The sequence below is a fragment of the Chelmon rostratus genome, chromosome 18, assembly GCF_017976325.1.
Source record: "Chelmon rostratus isolate fCheRos1 chromosome 18, fCheRos1.pri, whole genome shotgun sequence".
Classification (NCBI taxonomy): Eukaryota; Metazoa; Chordata; class Actinopteri; order Chaetodontiformes; family Chaetodontidae; genus Chelmon; species Chelmon rostratus.
In genome coordinates, this window is record NC_055675.1 from 10771051 (window position 1) to 10791833 (window position 20783).

The following is a 20783-nucleotide window of genomic DNA, read 5'->3' on the forward strand; positions in this document are numbered from 1 at the left end:
CGTTTGATAGCGGTCAGTAGCTCAAGCCCTTTTCAACCAGGACTGGTAAATGTTTACCATGTGATCTTGATTCTTCACATTTTTGAGCTTATTCGCTAACTTGAGGTGCTCATCCTCTATGGACACTGTTGGATAATGTCAAGACAAGATGATGTAAAAAAAAAAAACTATCTGCGCATTTCAGACCAAAGGAAAATCCATAATGAATGAAGAATTTCATGCATGCGGAGTCCATTTCTCCAATGATTAAAAACAAGCTTATGAGGTGTAATAAAGTTAAACTTTTATTGCAAACCAAACATGGTCACATAAATCTTAAGTCTTAAATTTTACAATTTACAGTACATTTAACATGAATTGTTACATATACATATTTAAGCATACCTTTTGTCATTTTTTGTTCAATATACATTAAAACTAGTACACATGACTTCAAATATACAAACAAACTTAAATACCGTCAAACTGCGTTACAGCAATATTAAAATGGAATGTTCAGTTTGGATGTTGTCGGCCCAGTTGGAGGCCGCCGTTACTTTACTGTGAGGCGGATGGAAGACGATGTGAGGGGGACACAGTTGGCAAGCAGAACTACACAAACACATCACTCTCTTTCTCACCTAGCAGCAGTGCTCCCTTCTTTCTCTCTACCAGCATTACCGTTATCGTTTCATGTGCAAATGAAGATACAAAACATCGTTTGAGTTCCTACGTGTTAAAGACAGAACAGGTGTATTAACGCAGAGCTACGTCGTTCCTCTGTGGTGACTTCGTTAAGGTTGACACGGACAAACCCAAAAGACGTGAGTTCTGATGAAGAGAAAAAAATAAAGGCACACTTGAGAGAAAAAATGAACCATTCCCCCTCTGTAACATTCAGCTTCAAATGGCTCCCTTTTCAAAACACACGTAACGCAAATGAGAAGATACTAAAGCACCGGAATGAATGTCACCCCCAAGCTACTCGTTCAGACTCAACAGGCTGTCTCATAAGAGGGAAGATGTTTCGCTACATAGGTGAAGATGGAAATCCTTTTCAGGGCTGGTACAGTACGGTCCAGCCTTCCTCTTTTGAGAAAAGGTGGAAGTTGGTGTGTGTCTCTTCAGAGAAGTGGGCTTTTAAGCTGCCTGAGCTGTGTGCAAAGCACCTCTACTATCAGGTGAGAGATGGGCAACTGGAGAGCTGCAGAGCGTTTAAGTCTGTCGTAGAAGGATGAAGAATTTGTGCGTTGGTACATCAGGGTAAGATGTTGGATTTCAACCCCAGTGAGTCATTTAATAATGCCAGACATCCACTTGTATGCATTCAAGAGTTGGAGAGATTATGGCAAGTGCAGGTGTACAAATTCTTTGCAGATGCGGAGGTGTTGCAGGGGTTGGTTCAGAAATATCCATCATCCTTATGGGAAATGTAAGGTGGGGTCAAGATGCAAGTCCATGGACACGCCACAGTTTATGTCCCGTAAGTCTGAACTAGTGTCTGTATTTTAGTGCCTGTGTTTAAATCCTATAGGTAGGAGTCCATAGATGGGGCGTAGGAGAAGCCCACAAAGGCCTCTGCGGCCTCTTTGATGCTGGCCGTGACGAGCGCGCTGTCTGGGGAACAGCCGATGGAGCTGGGCACCGGCTCATCTGTGAACTCTGGATCAAAGTGCCGCAGGTCGTTGGGTCCCGTCTGAGAGGGGGAGGAAGGAGGGAAAGAGAGGAGGAGAGAAGAAGGGATTAGGCGGGCTGTAATAGTTAAAATACCTTGCCATAATTGGAAATGTTTTAATTCACGGCGAAGATTCTCCATGCTCTTCATGTAGTTATGTAAATGTGAGTACTGAGTCATTGGACTTTGGTCCTATACTGTAGAAAATCATAAATCTGCCAGCATCAGCGAATGTTGGAGTATTAAAAAGGAACGTACCACGTTGGGGTTGAATGGAGGGGTGATCTTCTTGGCATTGAGGTCATCCCAGTTGATGGGGGAGAAGAATATGTGGTTCTTGATTTCAATCTGTGGAGAGACACAAAGAAGAATAATTCAGCGAAGCCCTTTAACAGGAACAATAAGCACACAGCTACGCACACACAAGCACATAACACAAGCACTTACAAAGTCCTCTGCGCAGCCCAGCCGCTTGGTTCGGTCCTTCTGCAGGAGGCCCTCCAGCAGGTGTCTGGCTGCGTTGGAAATGTTGGGCTTCAGCTGCAGCGGCTTGTTCAGGATGTTGTCGTACATCTCCGCTGTGTTGCGGCTGTAGAACGGGGGCTGGGCGGGGGCAGAAAGAAGTGATTAGCATCTCGGCAACTATGCGGAAGCAGCAAGCGATCCACATGACTCAGGCTGATAGCATCGTTTCAAATCATGCATAGATTCAGGTACAAACATGTGGGACTCAAATGAGATAAAACTTGTTTGTTTGTTATTCACAGCATACTGTGTAACTCCATCATATAGTGACATTTAGGGCTATGTTGTGGGTGGAAATGAATGTTACTCACCAGGCCATAGAGCATCTCATAGAGAACAGCTCCTAAGCACCACCAGTCTACCGTCCTGTCATATGGCTGCTTGTGTAGAACCTCAGGAGCTAAATACTGTGGAGAGAGAAAGGAGGGGGACATGGTAAGTTACTGAATATTCCAGAGCGCCGTCAAAAGGGAGCTCTGCATCACTGGATCTCCCGCCCTTACCTCTGGCGTGCCGCAGAAGGTCGACGTGGTCCCATTGGGCTCAATGTTCTCCTTGCACAGGCCGAAATCCGTTAGGATGATGTGTCCCTGCGAGTCCAGCAGGATGTTCTCTGGCTTCAGGTCTCTGTAGACGATGTTGAGGGAGTGGAGGTAGCCCAGTGCGCTGGCGATCTCTGCTGCGTAGAACCTGGCTCTGGGCTCGAGGAAGCAGCGCTCTCTCTGTAGGTGGTAGAACAACTGGAAGACAGAAGAAGAGAGCAAAGGTTATAGCAACAAGTGTTTGTAGGAACACAAACTAGAATATTCATTAGGTTATCTATAAAATCCCATGAGCAGCAAAAAGACAGATACAGAGACAGAAAGGAAACCAGCTTGGGAGGAAATGAAGAGGAAGGCGAGAGCTTAAAAAGTTTAACAGGGGAAGACGGATGAAATGAGGGCCAGAGGTGGAGCGAGAGAGCAGCGGGACGCAGGGAAAAAGAGGGGAAGAAAAGAGAAAGGGGAGAAGGAGAGTAAATGCATCCTGTTTCCTGATGAGGCCCATATTTAATCAGCACTGTCTTTACTCGTCCAACAATCACAGGAAATTAGCTCGATTAGACACACACCGAGTCTGCATGGCGCTGCTAATTTTGGCCGTGAGTCTCTCCCGCTGTCGCAGCCCACCCCGCCATTTCCTGAGAGGTGTTTCCTTTCCAGAATGAGAGGCAGAAGAAAGGACGGCTTCTGCTCGGCCTCTCATGACAGGATATCCCCTCTGTCTGTCTGTGCTTCTGCCTCTCTGATTCTGCCGCTATATTAACTCCTCTAAAAACGCCCCGTCCTCTCCCTTCTTTCCTCCACCTATACCCATCTTTTAAATTCCCTCCCGCCTCGCTCATTCATCTTTAGCTCCTTCTCTAAAATAGCCCTGCTCCTTCTCCTCTGTCATCTACGCTCCACACCTTTATCTTTTCTCGGCAGCAGCTCGGCCGGTAACTCACCTCTCCTCCGTTGATGTAGTCCAAAATGAAGTAGAGTTTGTCCGCGGTTTGGAAAGAGTAGTGCAGGCCCACCAAGAACGGGTGCTTGACGTTCTTTAGCAGCACATTCCTCTCTGACATGATGTGTTTCTCCTGAGGGGCACAAAAGAGCAGGGGGGTTAGGGAGGTCATCGAGGAGACACATTTTGTCGCGTGTGTGCTTTTGCTCCCAGCTGAAGGCACGTCTGCCTTCACACTTACCTCCTTCTTCTTGAGGATGGCCTTTTTCTGTAGAACTTTGACAGCGTAGAACTGGTCGTCTGCGCGATGGCGTGCCAGCAGCACCTTGCCGAAGCTGCCCTTGCCGATCACCTTGAGGAAGTGGAAGTCGCTGGGCTTGGCCGAGGGGTTGGAGGATGGGCCCAGGTTGATCTGCTGGGATGGACTGGGCTGCGAGAGGGGGAGAAAAGGGTGAGGACGTTGGAGGCGTAGCATGAACCACAAAATGCACGGTAAACAGAGGAGGCGCGAGCAGATCTCTGCATATGGCACAATGTAAACAAAGGAAGCTGAATGCAAATGTGCTTACAGGAGGAGAAGGGTTGGCGTTCATGAGCTCAGCATCCTGAGGAGGACTCAAGTTCAGAATAGACTGAACTTCGGGGCTGAAAGAAAAAAGAGTTCAAACTTAGTTCATCTATTAATAAAACAGAAAAAATGTCCTCAACTGCATTTTTTTTACAGGAATCAGCTGATCTGGGAGTCAAATTAAGTCCCAGAGTTTCCTCAGAGGACAGGCAGCGGACATTTCTGATTTGTGGTTGTCTTCCAGCGGGTGCAGAACAATAACATGAGTCAGATGGTACTCACTGCTTGCAGGCGTAGGAGTTTGTGGCGAGCCTCTGAATGAAGTCGTTCAGCCCCATCCTCCTCTGTTTCATAAAAGCTGCAACACAAGAGACACAAAAAGAAAAAAAAAGTTTAGATTTTTAAATGAAAAGCAAACACCGTGTCCATCCATGTCATGAAGAATCCCATTAAAGTATCCAGCCATGATTCCATACCGGTGACTAACGCCACGAGCCCTCTACATTTCGAGTAAGTCAGAGCAGGCTTTTCTGTTTCTGTTTTGATCGTCATGATGACAGATGATGAGTCGTACTGCTGGTGTGCGCTCATCAACAGCCCAGAGGCGAACTTTAACTCTCTGACTCTTGGCTCTGCTTTTATAAGAGGCAGAGGAGGAGGGAGGAGCCGCCCCGCACACACCCACAAGCCCCGGTGGGCGTGATCCTCTGCAAACAGTTCTTTCAGCTAAATGGACCGTCAGAAGATGATCGATCCCGCCCTCGGCCAATCAGAGGTCGTTGCGCTCGCTGCGCGTCACCGCCGCGCCTCAAGATGCGCTTGCGTCAAAAACAAAAAAAAGAAAGAAAAAAGTGCATTACTAAGACTGACTGAAAGTGTACCATTTCCACATATGTTTGTGCAGTGTCATAGCAACTTTGCTTAACGTCCCATGCGTCACTCGGTTTGAAACTGTCAGCAATGCAACACTTCAGTCTGCGCAAAGAAAACAAACCCTATAGACTAATGGCATCCAGATGTGTCCAGTGAGTAACATATGGCAGCGCTTAATGTTCCAGGAGTACAGGATAAACTGCAGATTCTTCAAATGAGAAACCATAAAAAAGAAAGAGTTCTGTAGATTCGGGATTGTTCTCAAAGCTCCTGATTATTTTTGTAACCCTGTACCCATGCCCCCCATCTCACCTTCAGCCTGACCTCGCAACTCGGCCCTATACAAATAATCCGATAGCCCTTTAACTGGGCCTATCAGCTTCTCTGTTTGGCTGCTCCTCAATTAAAACGGCCGGGAGTGACGCAGGTTCCCTCGGTATACAAAAGAGGGAGAGCCTGAGCCGAGGGAGGCCCGGTGCCAAGAAAAAGCCGCTGGTAGTGGAAAAGTACAGACTGAGAACCCCCTGAATGCATCCAGCTCAAACGAAAAAAAGAAAGACAGAGGGAGTTCAAGTCCACATTATTAGCCTCCCGGTAAACCTCTCGGAAGCAGCCAAAGCACTTCAATGTGATGATCAGAATGAAATTATGCGGAAAAATGCAACTTTGCGCCGGGCTGCGTGCGCTGGCATACAGCGGAGCAGACGGGCGCAGCCAGGACACGGTTATGTAAGGCACCTGGTTCAACTTTTATCTACACCCCTCAGCGGAATGAAAGTCTGCTCGGATCACCTATGAGGGCCAAACCCGTTTCAAAGGAATATCGATTAGCGTGCGTAAAAATGAAAGAGACACATATATATTAAAAAGACGCATTTTCTAACAATGTCTAAAACAGTTTACAGAACAGAGTCTAGAAATAAAACTCTAACTTTGCGGTGCAGTGTTAACAATTACAAGCAGTTCACAAAGTCCTGCATAAAACCACAACAAGCTGTTCACGTCTCGGTGCCTGATCTCCATCCAAAAACACCCAAACAGATCCAGTTTCCACAGAAAACCCACAAACCTTTCAGCTCTGAAGGAGTCCTCATTCCGCTGCTAGCACGGCCCGACAAGTGGCAAAAAGAGAGAGGCCAAAGTTTCCCTGGCACTTTTAACAGAGGCCCTATCAGCGAGGCACTTTCACAGATAACCGCAGCATAAATCCAGGTCAGTGGATTATGGGGCGAACGGAGCGCCCCCCAAGTATGTCTGCCAGCGCTTTCTGCCCACACACACATACATACACACACTCCAGACCCAGAAAGCAGTCTGGGATCTTTAGCTTTGGCCTGACAGGAGACAAACAAACAGGAGATCGCGAAAGCCCGCTAAGTCCCACCATCAGCTTATTATCGATCTACAGGAGGAATATTCTGAAGGTTTCCGTCGCCGGAGCTTTCGGATGAACGTGCAGTCTACTTACAAGTCAGAGCGGTCGTTTTGTCTTTCATGAGGATGCTTTAGTTTCCGAAGCACAACAAGAAGACGGGCTTTAGGCTCCTCGACATCAAACTACACCGCATTCCTCTTCTTGGAGACTTTCATCCACAAGCGTTTTTTTTTCTTCTTCCTTTCCTTTCAGGGCGGAGACGTCCCGCCTCTGTTTCCTTCCACTCAGTTCAGTGTGGTTGCATGAGTTTTCCTCAGGGCGGGGGGCATGCTGCCTTCAAATGCGCCTCATAAGCTCCTACTTTTGAGCTCAAGGAAAATATAGACCTCGCTTTTATGTAATTTCTGGCTGAACAAAAATGACACATTTATTTGTTTATGTACTTCTTCTTCTTCTTTTTTTTTTTTTTTTGCAGCTACTTCCTCCTGCAATGAAGTGGAAAGAATGGTGCAAACACAGGACACTGATGGATTTTTTTGAGCCAAATATTCATTAACATGCCTTTAAGCTATTAGGAAGCATGGGGAAGATAGAATCAATCTGCAGCAATGTTTAGCTACACACATAATGGCATTTATGTGATATTTCAGCAACACATACATAACATAAAGGCAAAAAAATGCTAAATGCAAGCATTTCTTTTATTTAAATCCTCTCTTATATTTATCTTCAGTCTGCTGACTGAGGTCATTCACCCACTGCATTAAAAAGTAACCCAGAAATTCACAGAGTTCACATTGATCCAACACTGGGGGCTGCCAAGAAGCTGAGGCCCTGTTAATTAACCATGTCTCTCCCAACTATTTCATGCCTGCGTGCATCCTTTCTCAGGATAATGCTTTGCTGATTTTTTGCCTTTTGGGGGTGCGTGTGAGAGAAGAGAACTGAGAGGATGAATGAAAGGGAAGGTGGATGTGAGAAAGCGCTGAGCCGGACGGGTGAAATGTGGGTTACACCCATGAGCAGCGAGGGACAAAATCATGTGGAAATGTGGATCAGACAAAGCATGAGCCGAGATGACATGATGATGACATGACGATTTTTTTTTTAACCTTTTCATCTGCAATAGCGATTTTCAGCCATCTGTTCAGGAAAGTTTCGCTAAGAGGGATCACACGCACACGATTCCACTCAGACTCAAACCTTCCACTCGCAAGTTTAATGGAGATCAAGGGAGAGCGTGTGAAAAGGTATGTTTATGTGCTGCAGCTGCACAGAGCATGATTGTTATTAGACTGTGAAAACGCAGAGCCAAAGACAAGAAGCAATTAAGGTGTGTTTTGTGTGTGTGTGTGTGTGTGAGAGAGAGAGAGAGAGAGAGAGAGAAAGTGTGTATTCTTTTGCTTTTGTCTCAGGGAAAGTCATTGTGCTGGTGCATGTGTGACTCTGCAGTTTTTAAATATAGGCTCAACTTTTTTTTTCTTCTTTTTTTTTTTTTTTACTGCTGTCTCTGTCTTAACTCAGGTCAAATCTATTATTAATCTGTCCCCCATAGCCACCTGCACACAGACACACACACACACACACACACATTCACTCACACACACACACATGCAGAGCTGGAGGGCAAAACAAACCTGCAGGGAGTCTGACAGCACAGACGCGCATGCAAGCATGCACACACGCACACACATATAAGATGGAGGGAAAAACCAACCTGCAGAGAGACTGACAGAACATGCACACACACACACACACACACACTTTCTAAAACAGAGGTAGACAGAGAGAGAGAGAGAGAAAGAGAGAGAGAAAGGGCACGTCAGGTACTTCCTGAATTCCCTTGTCCAACACTCCTCTCCCTCTCTGCACCAGTGAGAACAATTTGTTAGAAAAAGAGATTTCTCCTTGAGACAGCACAGGATGCAGCGCCGGCATCCTTCAAGAGGCATTTAATCTACAATATGTCACCACTGACACTACAGCAGCAGTCCACGTGGGACACAAACAGACACCTCTTATCAGCACTTGAAAGCATCGCGCGCCAAACAAGTGAAACCTCGCCGTATTGCTTTCTCAAATAAGAAGAACACAGGGAGAGCATGTGCTAGCACAGAAAAAAAAGCTGTTGACCTTGAAAACTTTTCCGGTCCCTCGCACAGATTTTGAAGCCTGAACGAGGAGCAGCTAGTTCGCACCCCTGAAATAAGAGCTAACACAGGAGAGGACCACGAAGAAGACGTTACCTCCGCTGGGGTGTAAGCACGGCTCTTGCGTCTGCATCAGTGGTCATAGCCCGGAGTCGGTTGAAATGAGAGAGGGTTGAGAGAATACCAGGGGAGAGGAGGAAAAAGCGAGGGGGAGCAATGCTAAACAGCGGGTCCACCCAGTGATTTTCCTATCTGGCCCTCTTTCCCTGCTGGATTAACAGGCTGCTTGCATTTGGGCCCCGAACAAGAGGAGGCTCCACAACACTCAAGCTGTGTGTTTATTGCCCTTCTGTGTGTGTGAGACACTAGTATGTTATGTAACCCACTAGTGGCACTGTCAGCGGTGCCAAAGCCAGCATTGACTCATGCACACACACACACACACACACACACTTAGAGGGCCATTTCGTGAAAGGACAGGAAGGGGTTCACTGCAGCACCTGAGGGGTTCAGAGGTGCAGCATATTAGAGTTGTAGTATAAACACACCCGAGCACACGGTCCCTCCGCCCGCCCACCTACGGCGCGCCCACACATACACATAGACCAGCATATGCCCATATTCACGCTGTCTCCTGCAGATGACATCCATCCATTAAATCCGCTCATCTCTCTCATCCTCCCGTGCCTCCATCTTGTAACGTCCGTGCTGCGTGCCGGGGATGATGAGGCTCTTGGCGGCTACGGTTGATCTGGCGATGAATGTGAATGAGGCCCGGTGGTGAGGAACCAAATGGCACTGTTACATAAAGGCCTCGGCTATTCAGAGAGGACAGCCAGGCTTTTATTTTGCCACGGTGGACTGTCAGTGTGTGTGTGTGTGTGTGTGTGTGTGTGTGTGTGTGTGTGTGTGTGTGGAGTGTTTGGCTAGCTCAGCTACCAAAAAGTAGCCTGCTTGAGCCCTCGGCCACCTCTGTAGACAGTCACGTGACCATCATCGTAGTGGCCGATTGGGACTCTCAAGTGTTTTGAATGATATTCTTGTTTTCTCTGCGTGTGTGTGTGCTGGTCTGTCTGTGTGTTCACGAGTGTGTTTGCTTAGACTTTTTTTAATAGGTCTTAGAGTTTCATAATAATTTCCCAGAAAAGAACTGACATGTAACTGTCAGGTCATTGGAAAGTTCCTGGAAAGGATTATCTAATTCCAATTAATTACTAAACTATAGCTAGTGACCAGCAGGTCAGCTAAAGCACAATTTAACAGATATGGAGAATACATTCTGCAGAAAAGGCACTGCTTCTATCTTTGAGGGAACTCTTTTGGCTTTTAAACATCAAACGTGAAAGAAAAGTGTTTTTTGGGGTCTTTTATGTCTTGATGGCGACAGTAGAGAGATGACAGGAAATGAGGTAAAAAAGACACACAACAAAAGTCCTCATCAGGATGTGAGGCGGGAAAGTTGCGGCCTTTAGTGGGACAGACGAGGGCTCAGATGTGGAGTTTGGATTAAGGATAAGGTTGAGGTAGGTTTGGAGGACAGGGAGTGCACTGGCAGCCCTGGCCCTGAATGCAGCACACACCCCCAAATCTGGCCAAATTATAGCACTTACTGTAAATTCCCAGGATATAATGGCAACAGACGTGTTTGAACACTCTTCTCAAACCTAGGGGAGTGTCTTTATGGATTAGACAGTATATGCATGCTTGTATTTACAAGTTTGTGTTGTATTTGTGAATATGTGCGTGTCTCTACGTAGGTGCTTATGTTTGTCTTTAAAGGGCAGGTTGACACAGGTGAGCAATTTGTTATGAACGGTGGGAGAAAAGAGTAAATGACAGGTTCAGAAAGGGAGCTGCAATGATATTTTGCGTCACACACACACACACAAACACACACACAAACACACATTTAGGCTTCGTAATCGCTCATTATATAAACCTGTTGGCATCTCAGGAAGGAAAGACAGTGTTTAAGTGCTGATTAACTGCACTACAGCAAGTTGATGAACATACTAATGTGTTTTAATAAGGGGATTCTCAGCAGGTGCTCTATGTTACATAAGACATAACCCAGACATGGTTGGCTGACTGTTCCTCTGTAAAAATAGTCAGTCAGAACGGCCTGTAATTATTATTACTGTATCCGTTCCTCGCTCCCCATCATTGCACTCTGCTCCGTCACACACAACGCTGCATCAGTGTAAATGACTCATATGTGACAAACATCAGCTTTCAAGTGCTCCTGCAGCCACTAATTGCTGAACTTGGAACAACAGGGTGTAACAGCATCCCGGCCGAGGCCACAGGAAAAGCTTGTCACCAGCTTGGCTAATTGCTCCGATTTCTCTCCATATAAGGTGAAAAGTCCCATAATTAACAAGCAGACCGCTCCCGATGAAAAACGTTTCCATCACGACATGGTTCTTGTCACGTTTCTATCTTGGAGATGTTTCAGCAGGCAGCAGGTGCCTGCAGATCTGCCACAAAGTGTGGTTAGTTAGTGCTGGTGGAAAGTAACTTTTACACTTTTAAAGTACATTTACGCCAGTTCTGTACCTGAGTATTTTCGTTTCATCCATAGCATCTATACTTTACAGACAAAGACTTTTCATGCAATCCACATGATGACCTTATAAAATATGATGCAATATTAGATAGATTAAACTAACCAACCGTGTGTAAAACAGTTACAATTAGCTACACGTTGACCAACAACAGTAAACTCCTGCTTACACATGAATGCGTCAATAATAATAATCCATTAAGATAGTATGTAATAGCATAACACACTATTTTTCTGACTACTTTTACTTTTGACACTTTAAGTGCATTTTGCTAAGAAGTCTTATGCATTTCAACTTAAGTGACGTTTTCAATGCAGGGTGTTTTATATTGCAGCATTGCTACTTTTACTTGCCGTTGACAAGGATGCACATACCACTCTAGAGTGGAAATTAATGGTTCCCATGTGAAGAAGTAAAATAATGTTCTAGCAGTTACTGTAATGCATTAGAATATGTTAGAATATGTTAAATAATAGTTACTTTTATTCCATATAGTTTATAGTTTTTAAATGCAAAGTCCAAAGTAAAAGGACAGTTAAAGTTTTTAGCTAGAAAAAATGTAATTTTGATCTCAAATACGCATGCACACCTCATGAGAAGAGCTCATGTCTTAGCATATGCAAGATTTGCTAAAAGTAACAATAAAAAAGGCAACAGATAGGCTTCATGCCAAAACAAGACACACACGCATGCTGTGTACTTTGCGTTGGACTATGACTCGTGTCACAAATGAGAGGCATGATGGAAAAGGCACTTGCCGGCCATAAACCGATGCCGGACTCTCACCCAGTGGCACACATGTACAGGAAACAGCAGGCACACAAACACACACTCATATTTCTGGTGCCAGCAGACACAGTCAAAAAGGTCACTGTGTCATGTGTATGATGATCAGCCCTCAGTAGTGTCCGTAACTACTGTTTTTCTTTCTGAGCCTGTTTCCACAAAACAACAAATAGTAATCTTGGTTTATGAGCAACAGTTATTATCCTGGGAGCTTAGAGGTTGGATTAGAGAGAAGTGGTAAGGTGTGTGTGTGCTGTCAGGTTTGGATGGAAAGGAAAGAACAGACAAGAGAAAAATAGACACAGAATGAATGGTAGGAGATAACTTTGGATTGATTGTGAAAATAAAAAAAAGGAAGTGCAGATAATAAAGAGAAATGACCCCAGACTGATGGCGAAGGATGATGGAGACAGATATGAGAGTCTGTGCTCCAGAGTCACAGCGTGAAAGACGGATGGGAATGAAAGACTGGAGGAAGTGAAGGAGTACAAAACAACTGGCTTAGTTGCTGGTGACTTACTGTTGTCGCCAGGGCAACAGTAGCTGTCTGGGTCTGACTCATTGTGGTAGTACAGGTCCATGGCCTGGGGGAGAAATATGGCATCACTTAGTAAAAACAGTGACATACAAATGAAAAGCAGGAAATAAAACACTGTGTGGATGTTGCTCAATGCAGGATTTAAAGTCCATGTTACAGGAAACATTTACAGTAAAAATGCCTTGAAGAAAGAACAATAAAATACTTATTCAAGCTTAGTGATATGCTCACTGAAGCTTCAAATTCAGCCCTCTAATATATTACATATTCACATCATATAAATTCCTGCTACACAGATTGAGTGCCTGACCTGCATTGTAGGCAACACACTGGCTTTGTTGTGTACAAGCCTGTAAATCCAGTTTTGATTCTTGTTTGAATTCAGTTAAGTGAATGAATAATAGGTGTTTGATGAAAACTGTACAGCCCTTTAGTCTTTTAACGATCTCTCAGGTCCTGTTACATAAATTCAAAGACAAAGACTGGACGAACTGCATCTAGACCAGTGGCTTTAAATGTAGGGGTCAGGACACCCACGAGGGTTCACAAGACCAATCTTAACAGTTGCTAGGTGATTAACAGGATAGAGGAGTACAAAAAAATGCATTTTTGCTGTCAAATTATGTTGAATATTCCTAATGTTCTTCTTTATTGCTTTTTTTCGCCAGAAAAAAAACCTCTAAAAGAAATTTATATAAAACAAGGGAGAAAAATCTCTCTTTGTCTGAACTGGTCCCAGCTGATAAACAAATGCAACCATGGAGGGTCACATGCAAACATATCTTTGTTTTACGGGGTTACAAGCCCTATAGTTTGGAAACTACTGACCTAAGCTGCTTTTCTTAGCTTTTCTTACAGTGCCTGTAAATCAGCATTTCTAAAGCTGCCGGTTCTGACCCAGACTTGTTCATGCCCCAGTTTCAGTTGGTCCCCCACATGACGTGTTTTAATGAGCCTGGGTTTCCAGGGTGAGCCTGCACTGAATCACTTGAGGCCTGCGCTGAAAGCGCTGAGAAACCGGGGCTCGAACAACAACAGCAACATGACGACAGGGTATTATTGTGCTTTAGCGAGACTGAGCACCGGGATGAAACACATCTTACTCAGTCTGGGCCACAAGGCAAACAGGACATCGGCTCTGTTGCCATAACAATGTGCTTATCCACACTCTCTGTCTATTAAGAGACTGCTTCTCGAACAGAAGCTTTGTAATTAGGAAACTACCCAAAATTTAACAATACTTGTAATAAAGGACAAACATGTAAACAGTGGCAGAGGAAGTACTCGGATCCATTACTTAAAGATAAACTTAGCAGGATTTTCCTAAAAAACAATGAATATACTCATGCAAAAGCAATCCCTCTAAATCATCACTTCCCTCAGCCTGGATTTTCTTCTTATTTTGCTCGGCCTGGGACGATTCTGGGCGGCAGCCTTTGGGCAGTGGGTGTGTAGCCCCCAGCCAATAACAGGGACTTTATAAAAGGTAGCAACCAGGGGCCACATTAACCACTATTCAAATGAAACCGCCTGTGAGATGTAGATCGGAATTGTCTCTTTGGTGGAACTGATGGTATCTTGTGGACAAGGGGCCCCAGCTAGACGAGGTCTTTTTGTAAAACGCCACGAGCCAGGGAACCGCGGGTTTAATCTGTACCAAGGCATTTCACTTCATGAGCTTTTCATATGTTGTTTGATGTAAAGTCTTAATCTGAAAGGTGACCTGCAGAGGAGTAGAAAGCACATTTCCCTGTGACGCTGTGGAGCAGACGGATAAAGTTACTCCTCTAAAATGCAAGAAAAGCGAAACGCTTGAGTAGCTGGTTTTACTTCCCACCACTGCATGAGCAGCTTATGTGAGTGCTGACCTTTGACTCGCCACATTTAGCTATAAAAGTCAATGCATTGCTCTGTACGTGGAAGGTTGACCGGCTCAGACATGTGCAAGTAAACACTGTGCATATCTCAATAGTCACTACTTCAGCCTGTCCAGCTTCTTCTCTCACTGTACAGTAACAGTATAACTGGCAGCTGTCAGCCGCATTTGCATCTCAGGACATTTCAGGAACCGCACTGTCGTGTCAGATATGACTTTTTCCGTGATCGTCGCTGTCAGTCACCGACTTTTCAAAGTGTCTCTTTTAAATACAGTCTTAGTCTAGTTTGCTATTCCGCGCTGCAGCTCTGAAAACTTATCGCAGCTCTCAGTATTCTCCCATGGGTGTTTTCTGAGAAAGACAAGCTTGGGCGTGTGTTTGTGTGTGTGTGTGTGTGTGTGTGCGCAAGTTGTTTCAATCTCATCAGTTTGTTTATTCATTCAGAGGCGATGCTTTCAACAATCTGCCTATCACGCAGGTCATTTAATCTCCATATAAGTCTTAATATAGCTGACAGCAGCCTCGTCTATTCATCTTTTCCGCTGCCGCACACACACTTACAGTGCTGCTCGCTGTTCATATTCTCTTATACTGTCAACATCTCTCTCTCTGCAGTCAAAAATCACTTTACCATTCACGCGCCTTTGTCCTTTCTCCCTGTGCTCTCTCTTTCTTCGGGCTGTTTATTGATTCAGTATCTGATGGAGTTGTATCCATAGTGATGGTGAATCTAGGCTTTCTGTTCATAAATATTTCATCGCAGATTTATGTTTCCAAAAGAAGACAGAAAGTTTGGGTTGTTCGAGCAGAGGCAAAGAGAAAGGGAGTGTGAGAGAGAGAGAGAGAGAGAGAGAGAGAGAGGGAGGATTAGTTTGAGTGTGCGTAAGGGTCAAGGAGAGGTAGAGGCTTGTATGACCTGACTGTGAGTCACAAGATAAAGCACATTTGACTGGAGAAGGGCTCAAAATAGTTTGCCATCGAAGGAGTGAATAAGTTTCCTGTGGGTGTTTTTCCTTCGTTTCTAAGCACCAAAACACAAAGGAAATAAATACTGAGTCTGAGCCAAATATTTTATTCATTCTAATGTAAAAAATCTTGCTTTACAGCCTAATTATTTCGATCTTATATTTTACATCACCATGAAAATCTATTTGTGTTAAGCCACCAAACTGCCAATAATTGCTTGTGTTATGGTATAAGATCTTATTTTTCTCAGCTGTTTTGGCAGTTTTGTTCGGCAGGAGAGCAGAAAAGCTGCAGAGCAACAAGACGCAGGCATATTAAATAATACGTTGTGCTACCGCCGGCTCGCTGCGTGTTTGCCTCGATAGCACTCAAACATGTAGGTGCTGCAATAATGCTGAACAAAAAAGGTCCTTAACTCTGAAGTAACTGCATGACAAGTCCAAGCATAGCCGCAAAGGTGGGTCATGCTATGTCGAATACCAATTAACGGCATTGGTCAGCAATAAAAGTGACGTGGCGGTCAGCACTTTGTACTGCAGCGAGCTGAGCCAAGTGATCTGTGGCCCAGCCGTGTACAGAGTCGCATCCTCTCAAAGCATGACCACTTATGCTGCACACAAACTGCAGCACTGAAGAAGCATAAATGAACAGTTAGGAATGGACCCACCTTTATAGGACTGTTTCCAATAATAACTAAGTTACTTCAAACTTAAAGTCCTATGACAAGTTTTCTACATGTTTTCATTATTTTTGTCACCTCCCAGTCAGAGTTATCATGGAATTAACCATCTGAGAAAACAGTGTGAAAACAATCTTATATTGTGTGTCGCTAATACCTATTGTTTGGTATAATGAAGATGTTCACAATCCATCAATTCTCTGTGGATTTCCTAAAACCCCCCATCAAGGACACCTGGAAGTCCCCTGCTTTGGGATCCACTGAATACTGGAATTAATTAGTGTTTGCTACCTGTAATTTAATCAGCTGTCGGCAGGATGAACTTGCCTGTGTGCGTTGACGTGGCTGCCATGTATCCTCCAGGGCGTAGCTGATGTAGGGCCCGCTGCAGATGGAGCACTCCAGCATGACAGGGCTGGCCAGGAGGGGCGAGGCGTGGAACCCCCAGGACTGACAACCGCCCAGGTGAACGTCCGACTCCGCTTCCTTCTGCTTGCCTGTGCCGTCGCCATGGTGGCGAGCCAGCATCTTCCACTTCCTGACCTGTAGGTGAGGATAACTGGTGTTTTTCATTTGGCCGGTAAAGTTTAGAACCAAATACTTGGCATGGGATAAATGCCTCAGCCTCTTCGAGAAAGGGTCACTCGCTTACCTGCAGCATTTAAACACATAGTCATTCCCCAAAACCCAAAACCACAACCCACATGGAGCTTTACTTCCAGCCCAAACCGCATGAGGCTGACCGAGTGTAGCTGATATACTGTTCAGGTGGTTTAATACCTTAAAACACAAAGAAAATCGTACCTAACAGTCTACTTAAAAACATGCTATTGGGATCTTACCTCAATTGACATAGCATCACTGTCCAGTAAAAACTAGAACTAGAACCCTATTTCTGAGCCTTTTCATAACCTCAGCACCAGCCTTTATTGTGTCCTTTAGTTTTAAGCATTAACGTAAATTATAAGCAGTTGGACTAATATAGGTGTTTCAATGTGTTTGGTGCAACCTGAAGTAGGTCACTGGAAGTCATGCTTAGAATAATAAAGCTTTTTTTAAAGATGATTTTGATCACAGTCACTGATAAACCAAGCTAAAGTAAACACATAGCTGCTGCTGCATGTACTGGGTGCACTTACATAAGGCTGCCTGCGCTCTTTCAAAAAAAAAAAAAAAAAAAGGTCACATAAAGCAGCCGTTAAGATTAATACATAAACGACCTCAGCTAGGGTCGACATCACCACTGTATGAGTAAAATATTCGAGGGTCACATTTGCATTGCACGGGAGGCAGCGAGTGAGTTAGTCTCAGCTTTCGCCGTAATCTCCTCTTATGTGACAGCTGCGCCGTGACACACTTTCCTGAGGACGTTTCTCCGCAAACACCTCTCCTGGATCATCATTTAGCGAGTGACTGGCGACGCTGACTGAATGCATATCATGGGCACAAGATACAAATACCCCACCAGCACGCACACACACACACACACACACACACACAGGAGAGAGACGGTGGGGGGAGAGGAACACGAGATACAGGGGACAAAAGCTAAGGTCAAGGTGCACATAGTTCTTGAGGAAGCAAAATTGCATGGATGAATTTGTCAGTGACCCAGAAAGGCTGTTATGTAATTTAAATGGCGACCTTGGCACACAGAGTGGACAGGTTCAGTGACTGCAGCCATTTCAAATGAGTCTTATCAAGGCCTCTATCAGTGGCTGCTGCTCTGCTGGCCTCTGCATCGCCACAGCTTGGCAGGAGGAAATGTGTGAGTGAGAGTGTGTGTGTGTGTGTGTGTGTGTGTGTGTGTGTGTGTGTAAGAGCCTGAACTTGCAACTCTGCAAAAATACTTTCCCTGTGTGTGAATGGCTGCTCCCTTGACTATGATTATAGCTCAGTGCTGGAAGGACAGAACGGATTCAAACAATTACTGAGGGCGTCAAACGCAATATGATGCCATTCTGTCATAACAGAGTGTGTGTGTGTGTGTGTGTGTGTGTGTGTGTGTGTGTGTGTAAAGACTACCTCTACCTGTGTCTAGCATGGAAATTAAATTGTCTCCTATTGCTACAGTATCATTTAGGCAAAGTTGAGGAAATTGTACTGAATCAATACATATTAACTATTTTGGGAAATGTGTTTATTTGCTTTCATGAGATATTAATCCACTTTAATATTTGTCCATTAAAAATGAAAAAAAAAAATCTCGTAAGGCTGCCACCAGCAGTCAGTTATCTTAGCAGAAAGACTGGAAATGGTGGAAGCAGCTAACCTGGCTCTGTCTGGCTTGGCAGGATTTATGTTTTAACTGTTATATATTATGTCTTATTGTTGATGCACATCAGAAAAATATGTAAAAATTACAATTCACTCTTTTGTATAAATATTTTTCACATCTTGCACACTAATTCATATCTTCATCTTAAACATATGTGCATGCATATGCAAGTATTTACAATTTATTCTCAGCGACAAATTCTTAACACAAAGGAAGTCGAGGACAGAGTGGAGGTGTCTGTGTGTGAGTCATAAACATTGCTTCTCTAGGCAACGTTTCATCATAGTTATGTATGAACTGACCCATAAACAGCTTTTTATTAGGCTGAACTGTACATTCATCATAAGCTCTTTTATTGTATGGCCTCTGCACCTTGTTCCAGAGAAGGTACCATGCTTTCCTTCAGCGGGTAAGAAAATACATCCACAGGAAGCATAACACACATATGCAATCACACATGCATACATATGCCGTTTCCGGACTCCCCTTCCTCTTAACCCCTGCCCCTTCACCTGGTTTGGTACTGCAACCTTTAAGACAACAGTGGTGCTGCTATTACGTAGGTTGCATAAGACCTCTTCTGTGAGATCTGTCCTTTCACCTCATAAACTCAGGATGTAATATAGTCCAAGGAAAGTCTCATACTAAGGCCAGGATGTACACATCAGCCACACATTCCCATAAATCAAGAAATAAAAACATCACATACACCATATCCAGACTTAATCAGACCCCTTTCCTCTGCCTCCTCCATGCTAACCTCGTTATCTTCCCTTCGCCTGTGTTTTATATGTTATCTTTGAAAAGCAACACAGCTTCAGTCCTAACAAAGTTACGTAAACATATCTAAAGATTTGCCCTTTACTATCTACAGTAGACCTCGCCATAAAACACAGAGCTGTGTGATAACATGAAAACACTGTAATCGTGAACTTCTCGTTGTGGGGACTCACTGTACTGCTCACCACAACAATGCAAACACCCAATGATAAACAGACGCATAACACAGCAGCAAAGTTTCTGCATGAAGTCCCATCATATATGGGAAGCGAAATAACAGAAAGATGCATTATGGGAGTTGTAGGATACTGTGTTTTTGGATCTTAACCCATTATCAGAACTAAAAGTGAGGACAGACCTCTGCTGATTTTGGTTTGAATTTTATCACTCTGTATCTTGTGAGTTACCCAACTTTATCAAAGTGCAACACTAAATCACTGGAGAACCCCTTTATCTCATGCATCAACACATCCATAAAGCGAGCTAGGTTTTACAGTAGAAGCAGCCATAAGATACAATTATAGAGTTAGCTTTGACTTCGACACTTGATTGCTTTGACTGAGGACTTTACAGTTTAAAAGTTAGTCAAGGGTACGGCTCTGACTAATGGCAGTTATGGGTGGCGATGCTGTGGTGATGACTGATAGGCTGCTAGCATGTACTGTGTCGTAATAATTACTGGACAGTAAGCGGTAACGGGGTGAACAGAAAACAGTAAGTTGAAGTTGGATTCTGCACTTGGACAGTCGAAAAACATTTAAAAACATGACTCACTTCTGTAGATCTCTTGATAACTGTGATTTAGTCAAAAAAATCATGATGACATTTGCAGGAAGAGGCACTGACACAGAGTTACTGTGGTTACAAACAGACCAGCAGTGACTGAGAGATGTGTAATAGGATATTTGCTGAACTGACCAATCCGATGTTCTTAAAAAAAAACAAACAAAATATTATGGTGAGCCTCTCTAAACTGGTATTTACAACTACTGCGTTGCATTGTAGGGTGTTTCTGTTATTATCCAATACAAGCAATGCCTCCGCCTCAGGCCTCTGTACAAAACACAGTCAACAGATAGACAGTGGTGTTATTAGCCCGCCTACGGCACTCTTTCCTGGTTACTCCCTTTTGGCCTTGCCCTGTCCTCTACCAGCTCCCCTTGCTGTGTTACTCTACCTCTAACAGGCTGTGCGATGTCCCACATATGTCTGAGCATCAAAGAGTAATGAAATGAGGGGAGGCGGCAGAGCATCGGCGGGGCGAATCATGAAGCGTAAGGAGGGAATGAGGTGCGAGCAGAGATCTGGAGACAAAGAAGAATATGTTTGAAAGACAAAAAGATAAAAAGAGAGACTGAGAGTGTGAAATGGTTTTACATTAGCCGTCCCATTCTCTGTCAGAGATAAGGCTTGCTCATTAACACCAAGGTCGCGGCTCTTCCCTTTCTTCTCCCGCTCGCTTACGTTCCTAGATCGCAAACGCGGGTCTTAAAATGAATGAGCGAGGGGGGGAAGTCGGATCCAAATGGGCAGCGAGGCAAACAGCTATGATTCAAGCGGTCCAAATGGAATTCAAACGCCAACTGCAGCGTGTCTCATGGGAGATTAAGCCACAGAAATGCTGCTCAGCGTCAGAGAACGAGAGAGTCAACCTGAAAACTGAGAGCAAGGGTCTGAGAAACAAG

At 44.4% G+C, this 20783-nt stretch overlaps 1 protein-coding gene across 3 annotated transcripts in view; it reads right to left on the bottom strand.

Annotated features, from left to right (window-relative positions):
• Positions 1–271: 271 nt before the first annotated feature.
• Positions 272–20783, bottom strand: part of sgk1 (serum/glucocorticoid regulated kinase 1) — a 36496-nt gene continuing 15984 nt past the window's right edge. The window contains exons 3-13 of one of the 3 annotated variants that reach the window (XM_041958235.1): positions 16368–16583; positions 12501–12564; positions 4515–4590; positions 4234–4309; positions 3906–4094; positions 3666–3797; positions 2683–2919; positions 2491–2586; positions 2102–2257; positions 1913–2002; positions 272–1675 (exon numbers count right to left, since the gene is read on the bottom strand). In XM_041958235.1, the coding sequence (XP_041814169.1) occupies positions 1508–1675; positions 1913–2002; positions 2102–2257; positions 2491–2586; positions 2683–2919; positions 3666–3797; positions 3906–4094; positions 4234–4309; positions 4515–4590; positions 12501–12564; positions 16368–16583 (1500 nt within the window). In that variant the 3' untranslated portion in view covers positions 272–1507. Of the gene's footprint in view, positions 1676–1912; positions 2003–2101; positions 2258–2490; positions 2587–2682; positions 2920–3665; positions 3798–3905; positions 4095–4233; positions 4310–4514; positions 4591–4708; positions 4867–6573; positions 6708–12500; positions 12565–16367; positions 16584–20783 lie in introns of those variants that run through there. The other 2 variants (XM_041958237.1, XM_041958236.1) reach the window with 2 other exon arrangements.